The sequence below is a fragment of the Anomalospiza imberbis genome, chromosome 11 (assembly GCF_031753505.1).
Source record: "Anomalospiza imberbis isolate Cuckoo-Finch-1a 21T00152 chromosome 11, ASM3175350v1, whole genome shotgun sequence".
In the NCBI taxonomy this organism is placed as follows: Eukaryota; Metazoa; Chordata; class Aves; order Passeriformes; family Viduidae; genus Anomalospiza; species Anomalospiza imberbis.
In genome coordinates, this window is record NC_089691.1 from 6,360,509 (window position 1) to 6,384,158 (window position 23,650).

Consider the following 23,650-nt stretch of genomic DNA (forward strand, 5'->3'; position numbering starts at 1 on the left):
GAGTGGTACAGAGTGCTGGCAAGGGACTGAACTCTATTCTGGGCTCACTGCTCACCTGCTATGAGTCACGCAGCAAAGTTGTGCTGCAGAGGCTGGTACTGCTGGGTCAGTAACCACTGTCCCAGCTGCCCTTCAGCAGGAGCTCAGTCGCAGGGAGAAACACGGTGACAAGCAAACTGAGTCCCACAAGAGGACGGGACAACTAATGAAAGGTTAAGTGTAGGAAGTCCACAAACTTTATCACTGTAGATCTGTGTTGGAGGTCAAGGTGAGCAAATAACACTCCTAAAAGCCTAAAGAATCCGTCCTCTCCTTGTAGGGCAGCTGTGGTGAGGCAGCTGTGGTGAGGTGTCTCTGAATGTTGTGATTTTTTTGATAATGACCTTTTTCTCATTCTCAGAGTGAAGCTCTGTTCAGGCAGAAGGTGAAGCTGTAGCCTGGAGCCTGGGTCTCTCCGCCTTTGCCAGCGGCTGTGAGAGATTAAGCATCCCGGACAATTTTCCACCCCTAGCTGTACTCAAGGCATCCTTTGGAAACACAATTTTTGTCTTCCTGGCTTCTCCCACAGTGCTGTTTCCCCTCTGATCCCACAGCTAATTGTCCTTAAGTCTAGAAGTTTATTAGGGCCCCATGAAGACCAGTTATTTAGACATGCATTTACCCTCTCCTGGTAAACCACAGTATTGTGAGGTGATCCGGGGTGTGACAGTAATGGGGAGAAGTGGTTACTTTGTTCAAGGAGCCTCAAACTGTGATCTAGCCATAAGTCATTGTCACTATCAGTTGGCCATCCTGTGGAATATGTTGTTCTTCTGGCAGGGGAGCTCATGGAGCTGAACCTTCCCTTCCTTGCACACCACAGGCCTCTCTCTCAGCTACAAGATCCCACAGGGCAAGAGGTATCAGCTCACTGCTGGCCTCTGGCTTTTATTGCTCTGCAATCCACGGCCATATTTTGCATTTGTTTTGTGGCTTTTTTCCCTTCAATTGCATCATTAAGGTGAAGTGTTGTTGCCAGGGTGGGGGCTTACTCACTGCATCCAGTGCTGCAGGATTCCCACTGTTACATTCTTTATCCTGGAGTTAATCAAGACTGAGAGTCAAATGTTGTAAGTGTGGTAGCAGAATCTCTACCTGTGCAAACACTGCCCAGGGCAGGGACTTATGCTGTTGCAGGTGCAAGAAAGTGGATTAATGTGGACAATGTGGGGCATCTTAGATAGGAATAGTGCTTATGAAGCTTTTCCTTGAGAGGGAGGCCCTCTCTCCCCTTATTTACTCATTTTTTTATTCATATTTAATATTTATTCTTCTATGAGAAAGGCTTCTGCCAGTACCTGGGCAATTACTAGAGCACAGCAGCGTAAACTGGGATTTCAGCTTTCATGCTGTCTTGTTCCTGACAGGTGAGCCAGCAGGGTTCCCACCTACCTTGTGGGAAACAAAAATGTTGGACTGAATCCTTCCCAAATATCTTTGTGGTGTGAAAATGCAGGAGCTGGAGGCCTGAGCATTTCAGGCAGTTTGTAGAGAAGGCTGTGGTAGAGCCAGGGGGTGAGTGCAAGCTGTGCCCTGTGCCAGCAACGTGCCAGGCTCTGGCAACGAGCAGCAGGCTCCAAAGCTCCTCACCTGCTCAGGTGAGCCGGGAAGTGAACACCAAGTGCTCTGAGAAGAGACCCTTTCTCCAGGGCACCATAGATACGGCAGGAACTGGAAACCCTAATTCTGCTCTCAGCCCTTTGAACATGGGGATGAGGGGTGGGAATGCTGACCTCTGCAGCTCCTCCTGAACAGCCCCATGGCTGCCTCGAGGTTCCCAGGTGCCTTGCAGGGGCGGGGAAAGAAAGTGCAGCTGTGGATGTGATGATCTTCCCTGGATAACACCGCTGCAGGCAGGTCTGATACTTTTGATGCTCCAAGCAGGCACGAGGGCCTGGGTGAGCAGTGTGCTTTTCCAGATCTTCCTTCCCCTCAGCAATGGTAACATTGCTGAGAGCACGTAATCTCCTCCACGGGCAACCTGACAGAGCGAGGCAAGGGACCGTGCAGAGTGACAGCTCATTGCCACTGCAAAAGCACACGAGGGCACGGATATTCCCACCGTGGAAGCCACAGACAAAGAAAAGCAATCCCAGAGGAACAGAAGACTGCATGTGGAAGGCACACAGGGATGGGGCTATACAGTGCTGAAGGGTTTCTTTGCACACAGACTCTCTTCACAGGCAGGCGCATAACTTCTGCAGTGATGGAGGGAAGGACTGGGAAGTGCATGAGCCCTCTGGAGCTCATCATGAGCAGCTGGAGGAAGGGTGGGAACGCGGGAAGAGGAGTTTTCCTGAGACACCAGGAGAGCCCGAGTCGCCCCTTCCTCCTTTGTTATGGTCCAGAGCAGAGGTGGAAGCGTGTGTTCGGTTCCGCAGCGGGGTTTAGCTACAGCTGCCAAAATCAGCCCTCGTTTAAGTGTGAAGAGGCAGGACGATGTTCCTTCCTGCGCTGGAAATAAGAGGAGGAATCACTCTGGAGCAGGGGCCGGTGCGCTCGGAATCCGAGCTCTCCTGCAAGCTACCCTCCCTCTGAAACACCTCGCTGTCCAGCTGGAGGTGAACAACACAGCGAACAACGCTCAGCCTGGAGGAAGGAGGAGCGGCCGCAGCTGCTGGTGGTCCCGCCGTAGGGCTGGAGGGCGGATGGCGGCGTGCCCAGCAACACGCCGCTATCGGGGCGGACACGCAGGTATCGGGGCCGACAGCTGCTGCTCGGTGGCTGCTCCGTGTCACGCCGGGCCGCGGAGCCAACAGCCTCGCCCCTCTCCCTGGAGCGCCCGGTAGAGCCCGGAGCCACGGCGCTGGGCCATGGCGGCGCCCGCCGCGAACTACAGTTCCCAGCATCCCCTGCGGCGGACTCTCCCGGGGGCGCATGCGCCCCTCGCGAACTTCCTTTCCCGGCAGGCCGGCCGAGAGCGTGGCCCCCGCCCCTCTCCCTCACGGCCGTGACGTGCTCGCCGTGACGCAGCGCGGTGACGCAAAAAAGTGTGCGCCCTCCACAGCGATCGCGGCCGCCGCGGGGTGCGCGGGGCCGGTAGCAGGGGCCGGGGGCGGCGGCGGCACCGCAGGGAAGCGCGCAGGTACCGGGGTCGGGGTGGGCGGGACGCGCCGCCGCCGCCGCTGCTTCCCCTTCCCCGGAGCCTCGCCGGGCCGGGCCGGGCCGGGCCGGTTGGCGGCCGCGGCCTCCGCTCCGGGCAGGGGCAGCGGCGCGGGGTGGGGGAGGGGGGGCGCCTCAGGGGCGCGGGGTCGGCTGCGGGTCCGCCCCCGGGTCCGCCCCCGCGCTAGGGGGCGCCCTCGGGACGGGGGGCCCGGCCTGCCCTGCCCTGCCCTGCCCTGCCCTGCCCTGTCCCCTCCGGCCCGGCCCGGCTCCCCCCCGCGGCACCGGGCCTGCGCCGCCCGGCCCGGCCCGCCCCCTGCGCCGGGCTCTTCCTGCTGCGCCGGGCCCGCTCGGCCGGGAGGCTCTCTGGCTCCTCGCTCCCCCGCTCTGGTCTCTGCCGACTTCTGAATGTTGGGGCCGCCCGTGCGTCCCGCCGAGGCGGGCGGTGCGGGACCCCGCGGGAGCTGACAGCGGCCCCTCCGCGAGGCGCGGCCCGCCTCTTTCCCCTTGCAGCCGCGCGGGGAGGAATTGATGTTGAAACGGAGCGGGGCTTTTTGTTTTTTTTTTTCCGTATTTTGTAGACAGCAGAAGTTTGTTCCTGTTTTTTGGGCTTGTCCTGCTAGATCAGAACGTAGTTCTATGTTTGTTTTTTGTTAAAAGGAGAAATTCCAGGAAACTGAATAACCTTGTGGTTTTCCCCGTCCTTAAAATGCCTTATAATAAAAAAAAAAAAAACCAAAACAAAACAAAAAAACCAACAAAAAAACCCCTCAACACCCGAGTTTTTAAACAAATACTTCAAATCAACAATAAGAATATATTCAGTATAACAGACAATTTGGAGCTCTGTTAAAGAAGAAGTTGAACAAACGTAGACTTCCCTCAGTGTAGGACACACCAAACCACATTTTTCTGCTCCAGAGATTGTGAGACTTTTCTTGGTGGTGTTTTATTTCCTCAAGTGAACTTCAGTGTTGACAGTTTGTGATACTTCAACTTCCACGTGGTTATTTCAGGCTCAACAGGTTTAGACAAATAGCTGTCAGATGCCTCATCCCTTTAAAGGATATTTGTGATGTGAGGGAGAATTTTATTTTTTCTTAAAGTAAGGAATTCTTTGTGTTGAAGCATTAGTATGAAAGAACCTACAAATGTACTGCTCAGCTTTCCTGGATAATTAATTAGATTCCCACTCATTAGTGGTGTTACATTATTACATTAGTCTTCCCTCCATTTTGTCCTCAGCCACACTTAGAATCAAGTTTGGAGCAATGTCAAACTGGATTATTTAAGCTGGTCCAAAGTGGAGTTATTAGAATTCGAGTTGCCCCTATGCATGTGGAATTACAAATCTTCATGTAATTTCTGCCCATTAATTTAATGTGCACTTTAGTTTAAATGTGTAATCTTCCTACAAAGTTGATCAAAATGGTGGTTTTCAGGAGATTTTTTTTCTTGAGGTATAATTTTTAGTTTTATTATGTAGCTCATTCATTTTGCACTTAAACTGCTAAGTTATGCCTTTTGTGTAATTTCCCAAATAACCGAACTGTTGGTTTTCAGATTTTACAAGTATATTTCTGTTCACTTAGAGGTTTCATGCTTTAAAATGTTCATATCTGTGGGAAGTCAGTGTGTTCAGAACCTGCCGATGCTTTCCCTGAGCACAGCATCAGTCAGGGAATGAGCTGTAGTGGTGGTGCAGTTGCTGGGAGGCTCCACTGGACAGAAGGGTGGAGCTGAATTGCTCCAGCTGTTCCAGGCTCTCAATCACGGTTTGTGCTTAGAGGTCACTGGAATTTTATTTCCTCGCTGTTCAGAGGTGTCTCACTAAGGTGACTCAAGCACTGAAGTGTCTGAGGTTTCAAAAACATGAGGAATCTGTGTCTCAGTACTCTTTGGGTTTCCCTTCTATGTCGCGTTCTTACAGCTAAGCTCACAAGAGTGCAATGCCCATGAAGCCTTGGCTGTGACCCAGCAGTAGCAGCTAGTGTTGGCATTACAGCAATACCGCGTGCACCAAGCACGGTGTGCTGAAACAGCCACATGTGGGTTTGCAGTGGCCACCATGACACTTGAGACTGCAAATATTTGTCTTTCAACGTCAAATCCTTTGAGTAAGTGCTTTATGTTTTGGTAAGATTGATTCTGAATACATCGTGGCACTGTTTGGGAAAAAAATCCCATTCTTTAGCTTATTAGGTGTTCAACTGAAACCTCTAGTAGGCTGTGATTTTCAAAACTTACTAAGAGAAAAAAATGACATCCCCCTGCTCCCTCCCCCTCCTGAATTTCAATCTGATCTGTTTTGCTGGTTCTTGGAGAGCAATTTAAGGTGGAATTTTTTTCAGCAACTTGTTCAAGGGAAGTAGTGAAAGTCAGAGCTGTTCTTCCAGGTTTCCTGTCCATCAGGCCAGGTGTGTTGCTGACAGTTACAGGTTAGTTCATAGCATTTATGTTCTTGTCTTTTCTGCAGAGCTCTTCACTTTGATTTAAGATGGAATTCCTGAAAAAAGTGAGCAGAGTAGGAGTTTCTGTGGTGCCATCTAAAATAATTGTATTTACTTGAATAGGTTGGAAGTCTAAAGCCAAGCCTGTGGAAGGGAGGAGATACCTTGGCAAGACATTCGTTGTCACTGCTGTGTCCCAGTAGAAAGGGTGGCATTTCTCTGTTATAACTTCATTTCAGGAAAACTGCTCTCTGTCAGCACCAGTTATTTAGACCAATAATGAGCTTTATTGAGGCAATGCTCCAGGTTTTAGGGATAGCTGGGATTTTTCACTTGATTTTGGTATAGCACAAGGTGTCCTAGAGGGCAATGAGCAGGTCTGTGCTCTTCCTGGCTGGAACTTCGTTGACCTGTTGCAGATATTGCTGGACCTTTTCTATCTTCCAGCAGGAGCAGTGAAGGGTTGTTAGAGGAAGTAAATTGTTTTCCAGATTGCAGGAGAGCCTGCACGGGTCCTGTAGAAGCTCTGAGGTCACAGGACCCTTTTTGCTGTATCCCTTGAGTACAGAATAAAGGTGGGGATGTCTGAAATGATTGAATGTGGATTCTGTTAGAGCACTTGTGCTCTGAGGCCCAGAGTGAATTTGTCTGAATGTTTTTCTGTGATATTTAAAAGCTCTGAAGAGCTGCTGGCAAGTGGTGTTCAGTTAATGAAAAAGGAAATGGAGCTTTATGAGCTTAGAATAGTTTTTATTTTCGAAGGTGTTTTGGGAGTGTGTGTGCGTGTACAATCTCATTATGTTTTTGCCTGCATCTACGTAGTGTTTCTTCCTAAGCAATTTTTGCATTTGCATTGAATTGCCTGATGTAGTTCTGAAATGAATGAATGAATAATGAGTGCCCTAGATAAAATCATAATTACTTCTGAATTAGGAAACATCATCTTTCTTCATGCTTAGGTAGTATTTTTGTTAGCATATGCCCACTTCATATAGTACTTAACAAAACAGTGTTCTTGTAGTCACACATTTATCTTTTCATAGTCTTTGGGTGATGACTTTTGTGCAGTTTCTGCCAGTTTAATCTTCAGCCAGTGTTCTTAACTTTGTGTTTCCCATTTCACTAACCAGTCACAGTACATTAAATTCAGAAGCACCTATGAGACAAGAACTGTAGGATTGTTCATCCATTCCTTGAGTGAGGAGAAGTTTTAAACCAATTGGAGGTGTCCAGCACACAGTTAAATTACAGTGATATTTTTCAGAGACAACTTGGGCTATAAATGCATGTGTAATCTATGCTATTGCTGCCTCTAGAGTCTGCCATTTGACTGACTCCTGAACATGTATTTCAGGAGTTGATGTGTATGTCACTGTCCTAAACACTTCTGTATTTTACAGTGGTTTGAGAACTTCTTTCTCTGGGTCAGTTATGACAAATGGGTATTTAATCTCATGACAGATGGATATTGGCTATGTTATGGCTAATGAAATGCTGAAAATCTTTGTGTGTTTTTGGATGCGAAGAAATCTGTTTTGCTTTGTGTACTCTCCCCTACCTCCAATACAAAGTCAGTTTATAAATTAGCTTTGGGCATTCCTTCCTCCAGAAATTGCAACTCTTCACAGCAATCACAGTCTGTCAGGTTGGAAACTAGGGGCATGGCAGTATCTTGAGACAGATTTTGTTCTAGTTTAAGCTGTTAATATTTCTAGTAGGTTTTTATCAGATTGACAAAAGCTGACACCTGGAAATTTAAAGGCTTAAACAGAACCTACAGTGATAGTTCCCCTCATTAAATGATACTTCAACAAGTCACTCAATGCTGTAGGAGTTTCTCACTTTTGAGGATGGGAAAATAAATCTGCTGTCAGGTGTTGTCATGCAAGTAAAGGCTGATAAATCTGAAGTAATTGCTCCAGTGCTCCCTCCTGTGATCATCCTTCCTTCCTCCGGGAGCCACTGGCTGTTCTTGGAAGCTCTGAAGGAGCGGTGCCTGGCTCTTTGCCACCACGGCTGTCCTGGGGCTGCTCCCACTGCCCACAGCTGCCTCTGCTCCTCAGCACTGTGGGCCCGAGGAGTTTGTTGGCACCTCCACCGCTGGCTGCAGGGCATTAAACTGGGATAAGGACACTGATCACAGTCTTGCTGCCCTGGCTGGCTTGGTTCTTGAGTAAATCACCACAAAGGGTAACTCGGGTCTGCTCCTGGAGTCGAGGTAGAGCTTTTAAAAGGCTCAGGCAGTGAACACAGCTGTGGTGAGTTGTGCATTCCAACCAGCCTGGTCAGGGCTGGGAAGCACCAGTCAGGACTTGTGTTCAGAGATGCACATGTTCTTTAGTCTGCAGGCAAAGGACCAGAAAGAAACTTTCACATTTGAAAGCACTGTTCTGTCACTTTATCTTCTCGCTCCTTTTTCTTGAGTATTATTTGCCTCTTTCAAATGACTTGTAATACTTGATTTAGATTGTTTCAAAGAATACAGTAAAAGAGTGGGATTTCTTGCTCATTTTTATGCCTTTTTTTTCCTGGTTGTTACCTCTGCCTTAGGCTAAGCCATGACTTCAGGATCTGGGCATGTGGACTCCAAGGCTGAGCTCACTACTTTGCTTGAGCAATGGGAGAAAGAACATGGCAGCGGGCAAGACATGGTCCCTATTCTCACCAGGTAAGATCTACTAAGCAAATCCCTAAAGCTGAATAGCTGAAGTTACATGACAGCAGCTTTTACCATGTGCTTTCTTGAGATGTTCACATACCTGATAACCTGTAATTAATTTTCTTCATCTTGAAAATGAAGTGTTAGTGTGGTATTTAAATAAAAAATTTTAATAAGAAATTTATATTGCAAAGACATCTTACACTGTCTCTAAAACATGAGTTTGATTTTCTGAAATATTAGAAGTCAGGAGCATCATTAAATGGTTGAAATAACTTAGGTATCTTCATTTGAAGCTTGTAAAACATTCATAGAGTTGGGAAAAAAGGTGCGAGGGCTTTGAGATAGCACTGACATTGATCAGATTAAATGAAAGGGTGAGTGTAGGATGAGTAGGAGGAGCTATATTGAGAAGGTATTAGTGAAGCTCATAGGGCATGTTTAAAGTGAAATTTTAAAACCTGATTTTAAAATCAGGTTTTTTTAAGCTGTGTGATGGTCAACTGGCATTGATATTGTGAGAAAAATTCCCTGGTCCAGTAAATTATTTGGAGCTTAACACCATTAATTATAAGACAGTATCTAGTACAAAAGAAAGGTTTGAATGATCAGTTGCATTTGTGTTTTCCCAAGCCAGGCTTCATTTGGGTAGACTGACATTACTCCTGCTTTAAGGGGAGATTTGCAGAAATTCCCCCAACTCCTCACAGCTCTGCTGGCAGATCCATGGCCTGCCTCATGTGTGCAGGACTCAACTGCTCTGCAGTTCAGGAGCAATCCAGGTGTCTCTTCTGCCTTGTTGGGTCAGACAAGTCAGTGCACAGAGCTGGAGCTGGCACTGGGTGGAAGTAACAGGAATCTGGTGGAGCTTCTTTGCTCAGGTCTGTGTTGTGCCTCACCCACTGGGCACAATTTCCTTGCTGTTCTTACTGCACTTTAAAAATAGCAGCATAGGAGGAGGAGATGAGCAACAGAAAGCCAACCCTTAACACTTAAAAACTAGTGGGGCTCTTGAAAATCATGAGACAGGTTTTGGTGTATCTTTGTGTGTAGTCTGAAAGAAGTGTGCTATTTCAAGGCTTTTTCTTGTAGGCATAACCAGAAATTTACTGTATTCTAAGAAATTTAAAGACATTTGAACAAAACATGTATTTTTTTATGCTTATGGCAGTTTGGCACTTCTTGCTCCCACTCAGCTCCTGGAGCTTCCTATATTATTTATGCTCAGACAAGTCTGATAACTTTGTTGATTCTCAAGGTTTCTGTGCAGCAGGCAAAGTGGTTATGAATGGTGAAGGCTTGGGTATTTTTGCTTTAGTGGAGGTAGTACAGATTTATTTAAGGTAGCATGGGTATTTGGCCAGAAGTTAAAATCAGAAATTAGATTTACAGTGCTTCAATTATCAATGAGAGCCATGTTTCTGTTTGTAGGAGAGAGTTTTAGCTATTTAGATATTTAGAGTTTGCTGGTAGAGATGCTCCTGAGGAATGCTTGCCAACTAGAGCTTCCATGGGCTAATGTCCTGAGGCAGAGCAATGCCCTTGCATATTGGTTTGGTCTTAGGGCAGAGGGAGCTGTGGTCATACTTGTTGGTGAGTGATATTTTTCTACTTCCTTCCTTCTTGTGAGTTAAATGGAAGAAAACTTCCCTGTGTGGATGGGGGTTTGTTGAATGTGATGCTGAGGCAGCACAGGTGAGTGTGCAGTAACAGGACAAGGACAGCAACAGTAATAGCGCCAGTTAGAGACCACAGCTGAGTTGTCACTTCCAGAAAGCTGGATTTACAAACACTTGAGTGTTAGAAGGCATGAACTGAAGAAATTGCTTGGAAAGCCTATCAGCAAACAACAGATATTTAGTATACATGGTTTTCAAAACTATTGTAAATTGAAATGATCCTGCAAAAGTGTTACTTCATAGACTGGATGCAAGTCATGTCCAACCAATCAGGGAAATTGTGGGACTCAGATAATTTATTGTGTCCCAGGAGTCTCTTTCATCAAGGGAATAAATCAGCAGTTTAACATCGTAACTTCATCTCCACAAACCAGCTGTATTGTGGTGTGGGATTCTAGAGCACCTTATGCTGTTGCAATCTGCTGTAAAGGCTCAAGTTGGTCATTAATGCCAGGTGATGACACAGAGCAGGATTAGGATGGCTTTGTTGTTCCATCTGGATCACTGGGGGCCTTGCAAAGTTGGCTAACTTTTCTGTATACCCGTGTTCCTTCCTTCCCTGCTCCCAAGGTGAGCTGTTTGTGGCAAGTGAAAATGAGGATCTGGCTAACTTTCCAAAGACAGCTGTAAAGAGAAAAAAAAAAATTAGAAGTAAATGGCTCAGTGTAAATTCTACATCTTGTCTGCAGATTTGGAAGTGGCTGCAGAACAAGTATAATGCCAAGTGAATGAAGGAAATCTTGAAACTTGAATAAAAGCTCTCTGGTTTTGTGAATTGTGTTTTCTTACAGCCCTGTATACCAGGTGACTATGTTAGAAGGCAGAAATGAGCTTTGGTAGTTATTTGACACTCAGTTGCTTCAATTGAGAATGGACAAAGCTGTCGATCTAGATAGATTTATCTAAGTCAAGTCACAAACCACCTTTGTATGTTTTAGTTAAAAGGATATTGTAAGCAAGCTTGATTTTTCTTTTTTTTTTTTAATCAATTTCAAAGAGGCAATGTTTATGTGGTTTTAGTTTTGGATTTATTTATTTATTTTAAAATTTTTATTGTATTTTTATTTTGGTCAAACAATTGTGAATAATTGGCTCAAAACCCTCCATAATTAGTGATTCACGTTTGTCTTTCATTTAGCTTGTGATAATGTTGTTGTCCCTGAAAGCACTGGGAGCTGGCTTGCTGTTTGGCTGCCTACCCAGACAGGATGCACTGGCCAGAGTGTTGTGCTCACTTTCCATGCTGCTTGTCTGTCCTTTCTGGCACATCACCAAAATGCTAATTATCACCTCAAAAGACCTGACAAGGCGAGAGTGCTGCTTCCCAGCTCCCCATTTGTCTGAGTTTTCTGTCAGCAGACATCCCTCAAGCTATTAGTTCTCATGGAAAAAAATGAGGAGCTGGCAGTGGAGTATTTAAGTAACTTGCTTGTGCCAGAATTTCTTGAGAGCTCAAGCTGTGCCACCTATTATTAACAAGGGACACAATTTGCATCCTTTCACAATCAGGCTTATGAAAGTAAATATTGGAACCCCACAGGATCAACAGTTCGTTGAAAGATAATTGTCAGATCAAAGGCAAGCAAGAAAGTTCTCTGCTCATTCCCAATAAGCTAATTTGCTGTTCCTAGAATCTGGCAGGAGTCATCCTCTGTCACACTGGCAAGTCAGTGTAGCTCACAGAGGCAGGACTAAGTACATTTTTGCCTCTAGTCATGCCTGGGAACACTGGGTATTTTCTGGAAAGTAACAGGCACGGAGTAGAAGTCAGCAGTGTTCTGTAAGGGAAATCCTCTGTGAAAGACAAATATTTTTCCAGGGATTACTGCAGCCTACCAGCAGTTTTCCCTCCCCTGTGATAAACTCTGCCTAGATAACTACTCTAAGGTATTAAGACCTTGTTTTAAAATACTGTGCTGCACATAGATGCTGCCTCCCACTCTGGACCTCTGTAGAGGGGAAGGAATCATGTTTTTTACCAAGGAAATGAGATGTTATTTCCTAATGCTTTTTCAGTTGAATTGTGTGCTCTTTATTTCACCTCAAACTGCATATGTTTCTGCTTTAACACTGCATGGAGAAGGACAATGAATGACCATGGAATTATTTATTGTTTGACCATGAGATAATTTTTCCTCTTCTTGATTTTGTGTAAATAAAAATAACAATTCTCTTACTGGTCATTCTAAACTAATTAGAGCATAGGATTTCTTATGTTTGCTAAGGCTGTGTCTCAGTTTAGGGGAAGGCATAGCTCCAAAACAACTCAATTTTGTTTTTCTGATACAGAGGAGCATTTAATGTATTTTGAAGATCTGTGAACAGGGAGCTGGCTGAGTTTCTCTTTGTCTTATCCGTGGTGGTAGTTGACGCATGGTAAAAAGCTGATAACCGAATAGAGGTTACACAGCACTTAATAAAAGTATTTAATATTTATTAAATATTTATATTTAATTCTGCAACACGATTGAAATTTAATGTGCAAAATAACAAAACACTGCAGACAGTTTGAACAGCTGCTCCTGCACAGACTGAACAGAGAGGAGGAGTAAGTCACCTGTTCAGGACTTGCTCTGCTGCAGAAGAAAGACACTGTGGTGGTGAGAAGTACTGCTCAAGCCCTTTATTTACTCTAGTTCTCTACACTGTGCTCTAGAACACCACAGGGAGTCTAACATGGGTAAATAAAAGGTGTTGGTCCTTCAGAGTGCCAGTGTTTGTGCATCTCTGGGGTGTCGCTATGGGTTCAGTGCATTTTGGAGCTAAAAATGAGATGAGATAGTAGAGGCCAGTGTTTTTTCTCCCCCCGTTGTGGACAGTCAGAAATCCTCTGGTGGCACTGAACACTGGGTGAAAGCTGATGGGCTGGTTTGGAGTGCTCTGACATATCTGTGTCTGTGAGGAGCTGTGCTCCAGGAGTGTGAATTCTTCTCCTTTGTGTTGTTCCTGCTGCAGAATGTCCGAGCTGATTGAGAAGGAGACTGAAGAGTACCGCAAAGGGGACCCGGACCCGTTTGATGACCGACACCCGGGTAAGGTGTCCTGAGCGGTTTTGGCAGCACCAGCTGTGGCCCGGTGCTTACCTGGTAGCTCATATTCAGAAGTAAACAGCTTTTAGCCTGAATGTGCCAACTGCTGATCGAGGTCTGACACTGCTTTTGCACTGGGAAGCCGTGCTCTGTAGTGCTGACTCTAGAGCATCCCACAGTCAGTTTCAAGGTAGCAGTTCAATATTAATGTTGGCATCTTGAGGTAGGAAGATGAGTTTTCCTGTTTGTCCCACAGGTCGGGCAGACCCGGAGTGCATGCTTGGTCACTTACTGAGGATACTCTTCAAGAATGATGATTTCATGAATGCGGTAGGTTTACTCTGAGAACTTTCTCTGTCAGTTCCTCTCACCACTTTATTGCTTTTATTTTCTCTGTGCTGGTTGACCTTGCTACTTGTTTAATATTTTTTTAGTGGTGTCAGAATTCTCTTTTCCATAATACTCGTTTTTAAGATGGGTTTAAGAGCAACTCTTTTGCCACTGTTAAAGTGACTCAAGTAAAGGGGAGTTTGTGAGCTATTGGAATGTGTGTAGCCGCAACTGAATTAGTTGTTTTCAAGGTTTATCAGTCTCTTTAAAGAAAATGGAGCTTCTCTAATACAAGTCCGAAAACATAATTTCTTTCTATAATGGAAATGCATACCATTAATTCCACCATTAAGTGCTTTTTGTTTCTGAGCACTTGGAGCTACTGGGCTGCCTGCAGGAACTGAAGAGTATGTCAACTCTAGAAGACTCAGGCAGAGAATCAGGAGGCAAGAGTCTGCCTTTCCACTTGCATTGCTAAACTCTAACATGACTTAATAGCTAGAATTTTGTGACCTTTGCATGCTTGCAAGCACTTCTATCAGTACAAGTTGCTGGAAGGATTCTGACAGATTGCTTGCACAAGCTGCAAGTGATAAGCAAATACATGTGCAATTTCTTATGTTAATTTTTTTCATTATCTTTTAATGTTTGTACTGTTACAGTTTTTCAAGGGACTTGTCTTTACAAATCAGTTCAAGATAGATATTTAGTCATTGAACAGCAGATCAGAGGCTCTCTGCTTCTCTGAGAAGTAGTTTCAACTTCTAAAGCACTGAGGGAGGAGGCTAAAGGCTGGTCATGTTGAGATCCAGGGCTTCCTTACTTTATCCCTTACTTTATTGTTTTATTGGCATTCCTTACTTTGTTTTGCTGCCGTGGGAGCCGTAAGGCTTTCACTGCTCTGGGTTTGGTCAGAGCTGAATTTTAAACCAGTGCTGTTCCTGATCTTCTCCAGCTAGTGAATGCTTATGTGATGACAAGCAGAGAACCTCCACTAAACACTGCTGCCTGCAGACTTCTGCTGGACATCATGCCGGGACTGGAAACAGCTGTTGTCTTTCAGGAAAAGGTATCATCTATAGACTAAAGATTGGGTTTTAAGCTTTTCTTTATTTTGTACTCCAACAAGACTTCCCAAAGGAGAAACCAGTAAAAAGCTGTATTGAAATCCTGTGTCTGAGAGCCAATCTGTTCAGTCTCACTAATGCTTTTGGGCTTTTTGCTCTTGGCTTGTTCAATTAATCAAATCTTGGGTATTCCGTAGCTTTTTAAAGTGTGGTGTGACTAACTGAAACGGAGGAGATGGAATTTAATGTAATGTTTTGGGAATTGTTACTTTATAGGCCTGTGAATGGAGCGAGCTGTATAGAACATGGAGGACTTGCCCAGTAATCCCCAGCTCTGGCAGAGCTATAGCTTTCCTAGAGCTAAGTGATAAGCAAGTCATACTTTAACTAAGCAGTCTAAAATCCACAAGCTTTGTGGGCATTATCTGGAGCTGTGATGGACAGCTCAATCAGACTTCACATGTTGACAAATGAGTTGTTCTGAAGGAATGCACACAGAGTGGAAAGTGAAGAGAAAGTGAATTTCACTCAAGCTACAGTTTCTTCATCTGTAAGAATTGAGGTTTTTCTGAAGTTTAGAAATGAGGCAGTGCTGTATGTAAAAGTTCTAAATTCATTTCTCTACTATTGGAAATATGCAGATGAATTCTAAAGCATGATAAAAGAAAGTAATGTGCTCCCTTTGTGAAAGATTTAATTTGAGCTCTTTGTGATCTGTCCAAAAGCTGAAGCTGGGAAGCCTTGATCAAAAAACAATTTAAAACCAAAACAGTAGTTCTCCATTTGAGGAGAATATAGCTATTTCCAGAGACCAAAGCTCTCTGTAAACTGAAATGAAATTAATCTTTGCACTGAGGGACTTTTTTCCTTTTGACTTGAGAAGATCTAGAGCTCTCTTCCAGCACTTAGGGCTCCTGTACATAGGAGACTTTGGGAAGAGGGTGCTGTCCTTGTCACAAAGAGGCCCTCTAGCGACCAAGGGATTTCACAGCTCATCAGTTAGATGTTTTTTCTGGTTACGTAAGTGCATTGAAATAAAAATGCAATTGTCTTTAAGTATATAACAGGCAACTCTAAAAATCTGTAAGCTGAGAGTTCCTGTTAAAATGTGTCTCTTCATTATTACTTTTCACTGATCTTCTATTGTATTGTACCTGTAATTCAAATTATGTGCAAGATTTCTGTCATGATAATTGTTGATGTTTCTGAACCCAGTGGCAATTTAGAGGAAGCAAATTGATCTTTCATTCTAAACTGTTGTCTTTCTAATTGTCTGTTTTGAATTTAGCCAAATTTCATTTTATTTGATATAAGTTCAACACAGCTTTTTTGAAATTTCCTAAAATTGCTGGAGATTTTTATTAGTGAAACTGACCAGAACTTTGGGCTTGTTCATTTGGACTAATTCATACCTGTAGTGTTTTGCTGCATCCTAGGAAGTACCTTGGCCACTTTTTACAGGTGTGCAAATCCAGATATCTGATGCCTGGACATAGTTTCGTGCAGCTTAAAGATTTAGATTTTTTGTTTGTTTGTTTCCTGTTATTTTTATTCATTACATACTTGGTAGGAAATCCAGCCTGGTCATTACTGTAATAAGAGAGAATTCTTCCCAACAGATGCTTTCACTGGGACTCTGGGACTGAGAAGTTAAAGATGAAATGTAACTGTTAGAACTGGTTTCTTGTTTTCTCCCTTCTAGGAGGGCATAGTTGAAAATCTCTTTAAGTGGGCACGAGAGGCTGATCAGCCACTAAGGACGTATGCAACAGGACTGTTGGGAGGAGCTATGGAAAACCAGGACATTGCTGCAAATTACAGGGATGAGAACTCCCAATTGGTAATGATCTCTCAGTCACTTTCCCTTTGTGGAGTACAGTTACCTCTTTATAATTTTTACTTACGGGGAGCTCACATTCATGAGTTAATATGAGTCTTACAGTGGTTGTAGTACTATCTGTAAGAGCCATGGTTTCCATCCTTTCCTGCCTGAGTTGGAGCATGCAGCCTGATTATTCTGTTAACAGCAGTTGTATTCAAAATGCCAGTGGAAACCTAAGAAGTCAAATACTTTACTTTTTAATGAGGCTCATATTCATACTTCCCTTAAAGAAGAACTTTCAGAAGCTCTACATCTGTAACTGTTGCACATTGTGATTGTGCAGTAGTTACAGAGATTTAACACCAGACAGAGTTTTAAAATGAAAGGTAAGTCAACATGGAGACAGCTATGACTTCTCTTCTAAACATTAAAAGTAAAAGCATGACCTTTGGTTTTGTGGAACTGCAATTTAGCAAAGTTGCTGCTTCCAAAGGGATGTTGCCTGTATTTCAGGCTGGGCAGAGATGGTGGAAGGATGCTGCAAACTGGTATGTGCTTCTGTTAGCACCTCTGTAGCTCATCTGCTCCTAATGGCTTTCCAGCCACTTCCTTCTCACATGGGAGACATGGTGCTGATATTTTAGAATGAGAGTTGCTGTAGCAAAATGGGTTTGAGCTCTCTCAGTCACTTTGAAGTTACTCTCTGGGCAAATGTACACCACAGCATACGCAGCACTGTGTGCTGTGGAGGGATTTTATGGTGACAAAAAATATGGCTGAGGAGAGTTGCATGATCAAAGCAAGGAGTATATTTTCCTGAGTGCTGCTTTTCTGAAACAGGTGGCTCTGGTGCTTCGTCGGCTACGAGAGTTGCAGGTCACTGAAATGACCACAAAACAGGAAAACAAGCGCCCCAGTCCTCGGAAAGTGCCATCAGATCCTCTGCTGCCCCTCGACGAAGAGGCTGTGGATATGGATTATGGGGAGATGACAGTAGATGGAGAGCAAGAAGAAGTTTCTGGTGATATGGAGATCTCCTTTCATCTCGATTCAAGTCATAAGACCAGTAGCAGAGTAAACTCTGCTACAAAGCTAGATGATGGGGGACTGAGAAAAAGCAGATCAGGGAAACAGCACGAAAGAGACGGCTTCCGGAAGGCCAAGCAAAAGCTGGGCTTCTCCACCTCGGAACCAGAGCGGATGTTTGTTGAACTGTCCAACAGCAGCTGGTCAGAAATGTCCCCGTGGGTGATTGGCACTAATTACACACTTTACCCCTTGACTCCTGCCATAGAGCAGAGGCTGATTCTTCAGTACCTGACTCCCTTGGGGGAGTACCAAGAGGTGAGCATATGAAGGTGGGAGGAAGCACTCTGTTCTAATTCTCTGAACAAAGCTGAGTGGAATTGTGGAGGAAAACTGGCAGAACTGTTATATCACGCTCTGATATTTCCTGTCATGATTAAGACTGGTAACTTTTCCTGAGTTGTTGATGACTTCTAAACTGATGAAGTCATTAGTTTGAATATTACTTGGTGGGTAATACTCAAACCTGAGCCTAGCAGATGTGTGGTCTGGTAGTTGGAGCATGGCTGGGAATTTGGTCCCATATTCCTACTAAATTTAGTGCTTGGAAGCTTTGTTTGAAATGCAGACATTTTTCCTGTTTCCTATGGTGGATATAATGGAGTCCTGCAAGTAAAAGTCTGAGGAAATAATCAACTTGAAATTCTAAATGAAGTGGTTTGTGTAACCTCTGTAGTAGTTCTGAGGAGAAGTGGCAGGGCCCATGTTATGCTTTTGATAACTGAGAATACTTAAATGGACAAAATAATGTGGCTGTGTCAGATTTACCAAAAAGTGTTTTGTTTCTTTTTTTTTTTGTGGTTTACCTTAATTAATAACAGAACAAAGCAACACAGTTTTGCCTTGTGGTAGATGTTACATGTGTGCACATGTGTGCTTTGTTTCTGTGAGAGCCAGTGAACTCATTACCCCCTAACACCCTGCATGCAGACTGGATTGTTTCATATGCCAGCAGTAATAGGCTCTAAAAATAGGAATTACTAGTATAAAGGTGTTACAAAGAATGATGCAAAGGGTTTTGGTCTGTTGCCCTGCTCTCCTGTTTTTTCTGTTCAGTTGTTGGGTAGTTGTCTTTGCACAGATGGAAGGTGGAGCCTCTCTCCAGGGTGGTATCTGTGTGGACTTCCATAGCCGCACTTGGAGGAGAGTCTTAAGATTTCCGTGTGGCAGCTGCCATGCACCTTGCTGCAGTCAGCAGATGTATTACAAGAGGTCTGTTAACCTTTATTGCTTCCTATGGATGGAGCTGGTTACCTCTGACCTCTCATAACAGGTATCTGCTAATAGGGGAAAACTGGGGGTTTGAGAGAGTATAAACCAAAAGAGACCTTGTAATTCCCATGAAACATTCAGCTAGTGTCCCATTTTTATTTTCTCAGCTGCTACCCATCTTTATGCAACTGGGATCAAGGGAGCTGATGATGTACTACATTGATTTGAAGCGAACCAACGACGTGCTGCTCACTTTTGAAGCCCTTAAGGTAAATTACTTTCATAATATATAAAATATACCATGAACATTGTAAAAACATGGACTTCACACATGCTTGCTGTGTGTCAAAGGCAAGTGCTCATCTTCTTTAGGCTGATGTCTTGCATCATTCCTCGGGATTGGAAATGGCTTTCACTCAAGTTGAATGCATTGCACTTTTGGTTTTTGAAGTATCAAGCACTTAAAATGAAAAAACAGGGAAGGAAGGAGGGAATAAAAATATCTTAATTGTGCAGGAAGGGCCATTAAGTTCACCTTTCATCTACCTATTTGAAGATGATAAAAATTCCTTTTTCTGTCAAATGATTGTGTTCCTGCTGCCCTTAGATGGCATTCCTGAGTTATTCCACTGCCTGCCATCTCAAAGGACACTTGTGAAGGAGCATAAACATCTTACTCCCAGAAGCCCCAGTATGACATCTCTGAACTCAGTGGTTTAAAAACTAGTTTTGTGTGAGTAGTCTTTAAGGTTACCTCCCCAAGGTAAAAAGCCACACAAAATAACCTTATTCAAGCCAAACCTGCAGTGCAGCAGCACAAGTTAAACTTTTCTGTGCATTCTTTCCCTCTTTCATAATAACTTCTCTGCCTCTGATCCTCCAGGGTCTTCCTCTCTGTATCTTTGTCATTTGAGAATTTATTTTGAAGGAACAATGTTCCTACAGTAGCTGTAGGTTACTTCAGCTGGGAGTAGAGTGGGGTTTACAGTGGCTCATACTGTTTCCTCTTAAGATGTAGGTAAGACAGAAAAGCAGTGTGCAGTACACTTCAGTGCAGCTGCAGGCTTCCCTTTAATTGCCTTTATACCTAATTTTGAAAAATTCCTTCAGTCAGCAATATGTCATAATCCAAATGTGAATGGAAATTTAAATAGTTAGTAGTGATAATAGAAAGTGAGTGAATTTGAAGGCAACAGAAAGACCTTAAGGTGGCCTGTTGGAGAATTTCTGAGTTGCTCTGCTTTTCTTGTATTTCTTTTGCAAGATGTGTAAAACAAATATGTCTGGTAGTGTCTCTTTTGGATTTGTTATTGGGATAAATACTACATTCTGGATTAAATGTAATGGGAGGAGGAAGTGAGGTACACAAAGCACAGAGCAGTTACTTTTTCTGCTGTCTGTTTTTCTATGGGATGGGGATGGAATTGATGACAGTTTGAAGAATCCTAGTCTAATCTGCTTTTATGATTCCTTAGCATTTGGCATCATTGCTGCTGCACAACAAGTTTGCTACAGAGTTTGTTGCTCATGGAGGAGTGCAAAAGTTGCTGGAGATTCCTCGTCCTTCCATGGCAGCAACAGGAGTGTCCATGTGTTTGTATTACTTGTCGTACAATCAAGATGCTATGGAGAGGGTAAGAGTTGTTCTTGTACTGTAACTGCAGTGATTCCCATAATTTCTCAGTGTTTCTACCTGTGTTCAAACAGTGAATAAACATCTTCTAAACTTAAAAGCAGATTTATATGGATGGTTAATATATGCAGAGGCATTAGGAGGTATATGAATAATAGTGTATTGTTTCAAGGTGTGTGTGTATGAATAACAGTGTTTTGTTTCAAGGGTGTGGCTTTCAGTTCCTAGGGAAGTAACAGAAGATCTTGTCAGCATTGTCTTAATACTTTAATCACCCTGTTCATTCTATTCTTCCCTCTTTCCCTCAAAAAATCCCAACAAAAACCTCCTTCATTCTCATTTGCCTTTCTTTTCCTGTCTGTTCCAATGGACTGCTACACCTGAGATTGTTTTCCCCCGTGCATGGTTCCAGATGTTCTGCCAGATGCATCCCCAATATGCTCAGATACCAGGTAGAGCAGGTATCTGTGATACATTTTGGATTTCAGAGGAAGCCAGCTTCAGGAGACAGTCCCTTGTCAAGTAGTCCATGCTGGTAGGTCTGAAGCTGGTAGCACTGTATTCTTTGAGTATATCCAACACCAGCAGGGAAGAGACGGAAAACTCTGCTAACTTGGCACACAGCAGCTGGTGCCTGCACTTCAGTTCCTCTTGTCACTGACCCTGACAGAGGGTTCCCAGTTCCTCCTCAGTAGAAGTAAATAGGCAAATGCAAAGTGCAGTTCTGAGCACATGGTCTGCACATCTCGGAGGCACAGCCTGAGAGCAGGGAAAGACCAGCTCAGTTGTCTGTTCCCAGAGAAGAGTCAGCCTCTAGTCTTGCATTTGACAATCCTTGCAATTCCCCTAGGCTTCAGTGCTGCCAGAGTTTGCTAGTACCTCAGCATTGCATCTGGTACTTAGTTTCACTGAGCAGAATTTGTGTTTCTTGGGTGGAAACTTGTCTGCCTCTAGCGAAGCATTCTTTGGATGTGTGGAAGTGGTATGGAGAAAGATTCTGGAATTATACTGCACTAAGGCTGCTGTATTCATTGTGCTTTGTCCTGGGAATGGACCAATTTCTGGTCCTACATTGCCAAATCATACTCTTTTTTAGTCTTTATTACTCAGCAGCTATTTTTACTGGTCTGGAAATGGGACTTTTTATTTCATGTCTCAGATGTCTCAAGTCAAGCTGGGAATAGCTGATACTTGTCCTCTCAAAGAGTCTTCATTCTCCTTGGACCAAATCTCTTAAGCAGTCTGTTTGAAGTCCTCCTCAAGAGTGTTCTTTTGCTTTCTAGGTGTGCATGCACCCCCATAATGTGCTTTCAGATGTAGTGAACTACACCTTGTGGCTGATGGAGTGCTCCCACGCCTCGGGCTGCTGCCATGCCACCATGTTCTTCTCCATTTGCTTCTCCTTCCGTGCTGTCCTGGAGCTGTTTGATAGGCACGATGGGCTGCGACGTCTGGTTAACCTGGTAAGGGCTGTGCCTTTAAGTAGGGAACAGGGGTTTAGTGGCAGGTTTTGCACCTTGTAACCGCAACTTTTTAGAGTTTTGTTCTTTGGTGTTGTTTGGGGTTTTTCCTCCTCAGTTCCCAAGAGATGGAGAGGTGGGTTGAGTTTTCTAAGCGACACTCACATGCATCCTTTTGTCTTTATTATTTTTATTATTAGGATTATTGTCTAGAGGCCTTACCCCCTTTGGGAGCTTTTTTGATGCAACTCCTGGGTTAAGCAATACTCATTCAAAAGTGGTGGCTTAGTGATAGTCCAGATGTTTCTTACCACTCCACATAGACATGCATGCTGTTGGATTGGATAAATGCAGCTTTGTTCCATGAAAGGAGTGGCTGTGTGTGTGCTGCAGGAGCTATGGTACCTTCTGGGCAGAAGTTCAAGACACTGTTCAAGCAGAAAAGCTGCAATGTCTGCAGGGTGTTGCTGTGCACTCCTGCAGCTTGGGCTGTGTCTGGCTCAGGGACATTAGTGCTGCAGGGTGCAAGCGCACAGTGTGGTGCCATATTATGCCTAATAATCCTCAGCACAACACTGCCTCCAGACCTACACTGATGTGACTTCTTTAGCCTGGAAAAAAGGAGGCTCAGGGGTGACCTTATCGCTCTACAGCTACCTAGTCAGGTGAGGGTTGGTCTCATCTCCCAGGCAATGACTGACAGAATGACAGGACACAGTCTTAAGCTGTGCCAGGGGACGTTTAGGTTGGATGTCAGAAAAAAATTCATTGAAAAAGTGATTGGGCACTGGAATTGTCTGCCCAGCAAGGGGTTGGAGTCACTGTCCCTGGACATGTTTTTAAAAAAATGGATGTGGTACTCAGTGCCATGCTTTAGTTGATGAAGAAGTGTTAGGTCATAGGTTGGACTTGATGATCTCAAAGGTCTTTTCCAGCCTAGTTCATTCTGTGATTTCTGTCTTCATAGATAGTGAAGGAGAGGGCATGTTTCAATTTTGGCTGTTTAGACACACAGAGACCCTTTTCTGTTCAGACAGCCTTTGTCAGCTCTCAGTGTGCTTCTATGTCCCGTACAGCAAAGGCAGTGTTAGGGTTTGGTACAAGAGCAGCTGAGAGTTGTAGATGCTTTTTTTCCTGAAGACTGAGCCGATGAAACTTTTTTTCCCCACTCCCAACTTCTTTCTGAAGATAAGCACTCTGGAGATCTTAAACCTGGAAGACCAAGGAGCCCTCCTGAGTGATGATGAGATCTTTGCCAGTCGCCAGACGGGGAAGCACACCTGCATGGCGCTGCGCCGGTACTTCGAGGCTCACCTTGCCATCAAACTGGAGCAGGTGAAGCAGTCGCTGCAGCGCACTGAGGGCGGCATCCTGGTCCATCCACAGCCCCCCTACAAGGTGAGGAGCACATTGCAGGCTTTTCACATGGTTGTTGCATTTCTCAATTGAATCCAAGCTGTAGACGTGTGTAGGTACCCTTTGAAGCCAGTGTAATAACTAGGCAGGCTGCAGTTGTTTCATTTGTTCTTTTTTCCTGTTGTGTGGAATGGCACTGTAATAGGAGAATACAGAGGAGCCCTTGAGGTTTTTCTGAATTACATTTGATTAAGGCTCCTGCTCATGTGCTGTGCCCTTGCCATCTCTCAAAAACTCAAAGGCAGGTTGTTTTTGATATTTGTGGGGTTTTCTATGCTGTGAATCTCTGAGAGGACAAAATCTGTATGTATATAGAGGTACATAATGCTGAAAAACTCAGAAGTAAGTTTAATTTGATAATGATAACTGAAATGTATTTTGAGCACCACTGTTTTTAGACATGACCTGTGAGATCCAGATAGATAATAATCCATAGTCTTGGCCAAGATTTTTTTTCCTGATTTCTCCCTGCAAAGCTGGTTTTGTTGATTTGTTTTGGGTTTGTTTGTTTGTTAGGCTTTTTTTTAAACCAGATTTTTAGGGCTGCTGGTTTTGAGAAAGTACATTCATCTGTGGTTTCTGATTTAATTAATGATGATTTTCTGGAGGAACTGAAGTAAGAAAATACAAGGGAGTTTTTGCTTCTGCAGAAATCACTTATTTTCA

The 23,650-nt window shown here is 44.1% G+C and overlaps 1 protein-coding gene across 5 annotated transcripts in view; it reads left to right on the forward strand.

The window, feature by feature from the left end:
• The first annotated feature begins 2,968 nt into the window (after nucleotides 1–2,968).
• Nucleotides 2,969–23,650, forward strand: part of DCAF1 (DDB1 and CUL4 associated factor 1) — a 47,822-nt gene continuing 27,140 nt past the window's right edge. For 2 of the 5 annotated variants that reach the window (XM_068201603.1, XM_068201605.1), the window contains exons 1-11: nucleotides 2,969–3,124; nucleotides 8,142–8,259; nucleotides 12,885–12,961; nucleotides 13,215–13,288; nucleotides 14,244–14,357; nucleotides 16,058–16,195; nucleotides 17,018–17,521; nucleotides 18,643–18,744; nucleotides 19,951–20,109; nucleotides 21,392–21,571; nucleotides 22,757–22,966. In XM_068201603.1, the coding sequence (XP_068057704.1) occupies nucleotides 8,150–8,259; nucleotides 12,885–12,961; nucleotides 13,215–13,288; nucleotides 14,244–14,357; nucleotides 16,058–16,195; nucleotides 17,018–17,521; nucleotides 18,643–18,744; nucleotides 19,951–20,109; nucleotides 21,392–21,571; nucleotides 22,757–22,966 (1,668 nt within the window). In that variant the 5' untranslated portion in view covers nucleotides 2,969–3,124; nucleotides 8,142–8,149. Of the gene's footprint in view, nucleotides 3,125–3,707; nucleotides 3,783–8,141; nucleotides 8,260–9,821; nucleotides 9,844–12,884; nucleotides 12,962–13,214; nucleotides 13,289–14,243; nucleotides 14,358–16,057; nucleotides 16,196–17,017; nucleotides 17,522–18,642; nucleotides 18,745–19,950; nucleotides 20,110–21,391; nucleotides 21,572–22,756; nucleotides 22,967–23,650 lie in introns of those variants that run through there. The other 3 variants (XM_068201601.1, XM_068201602.1, XM_068201604.1) reach the window with 3 other exon arrangements.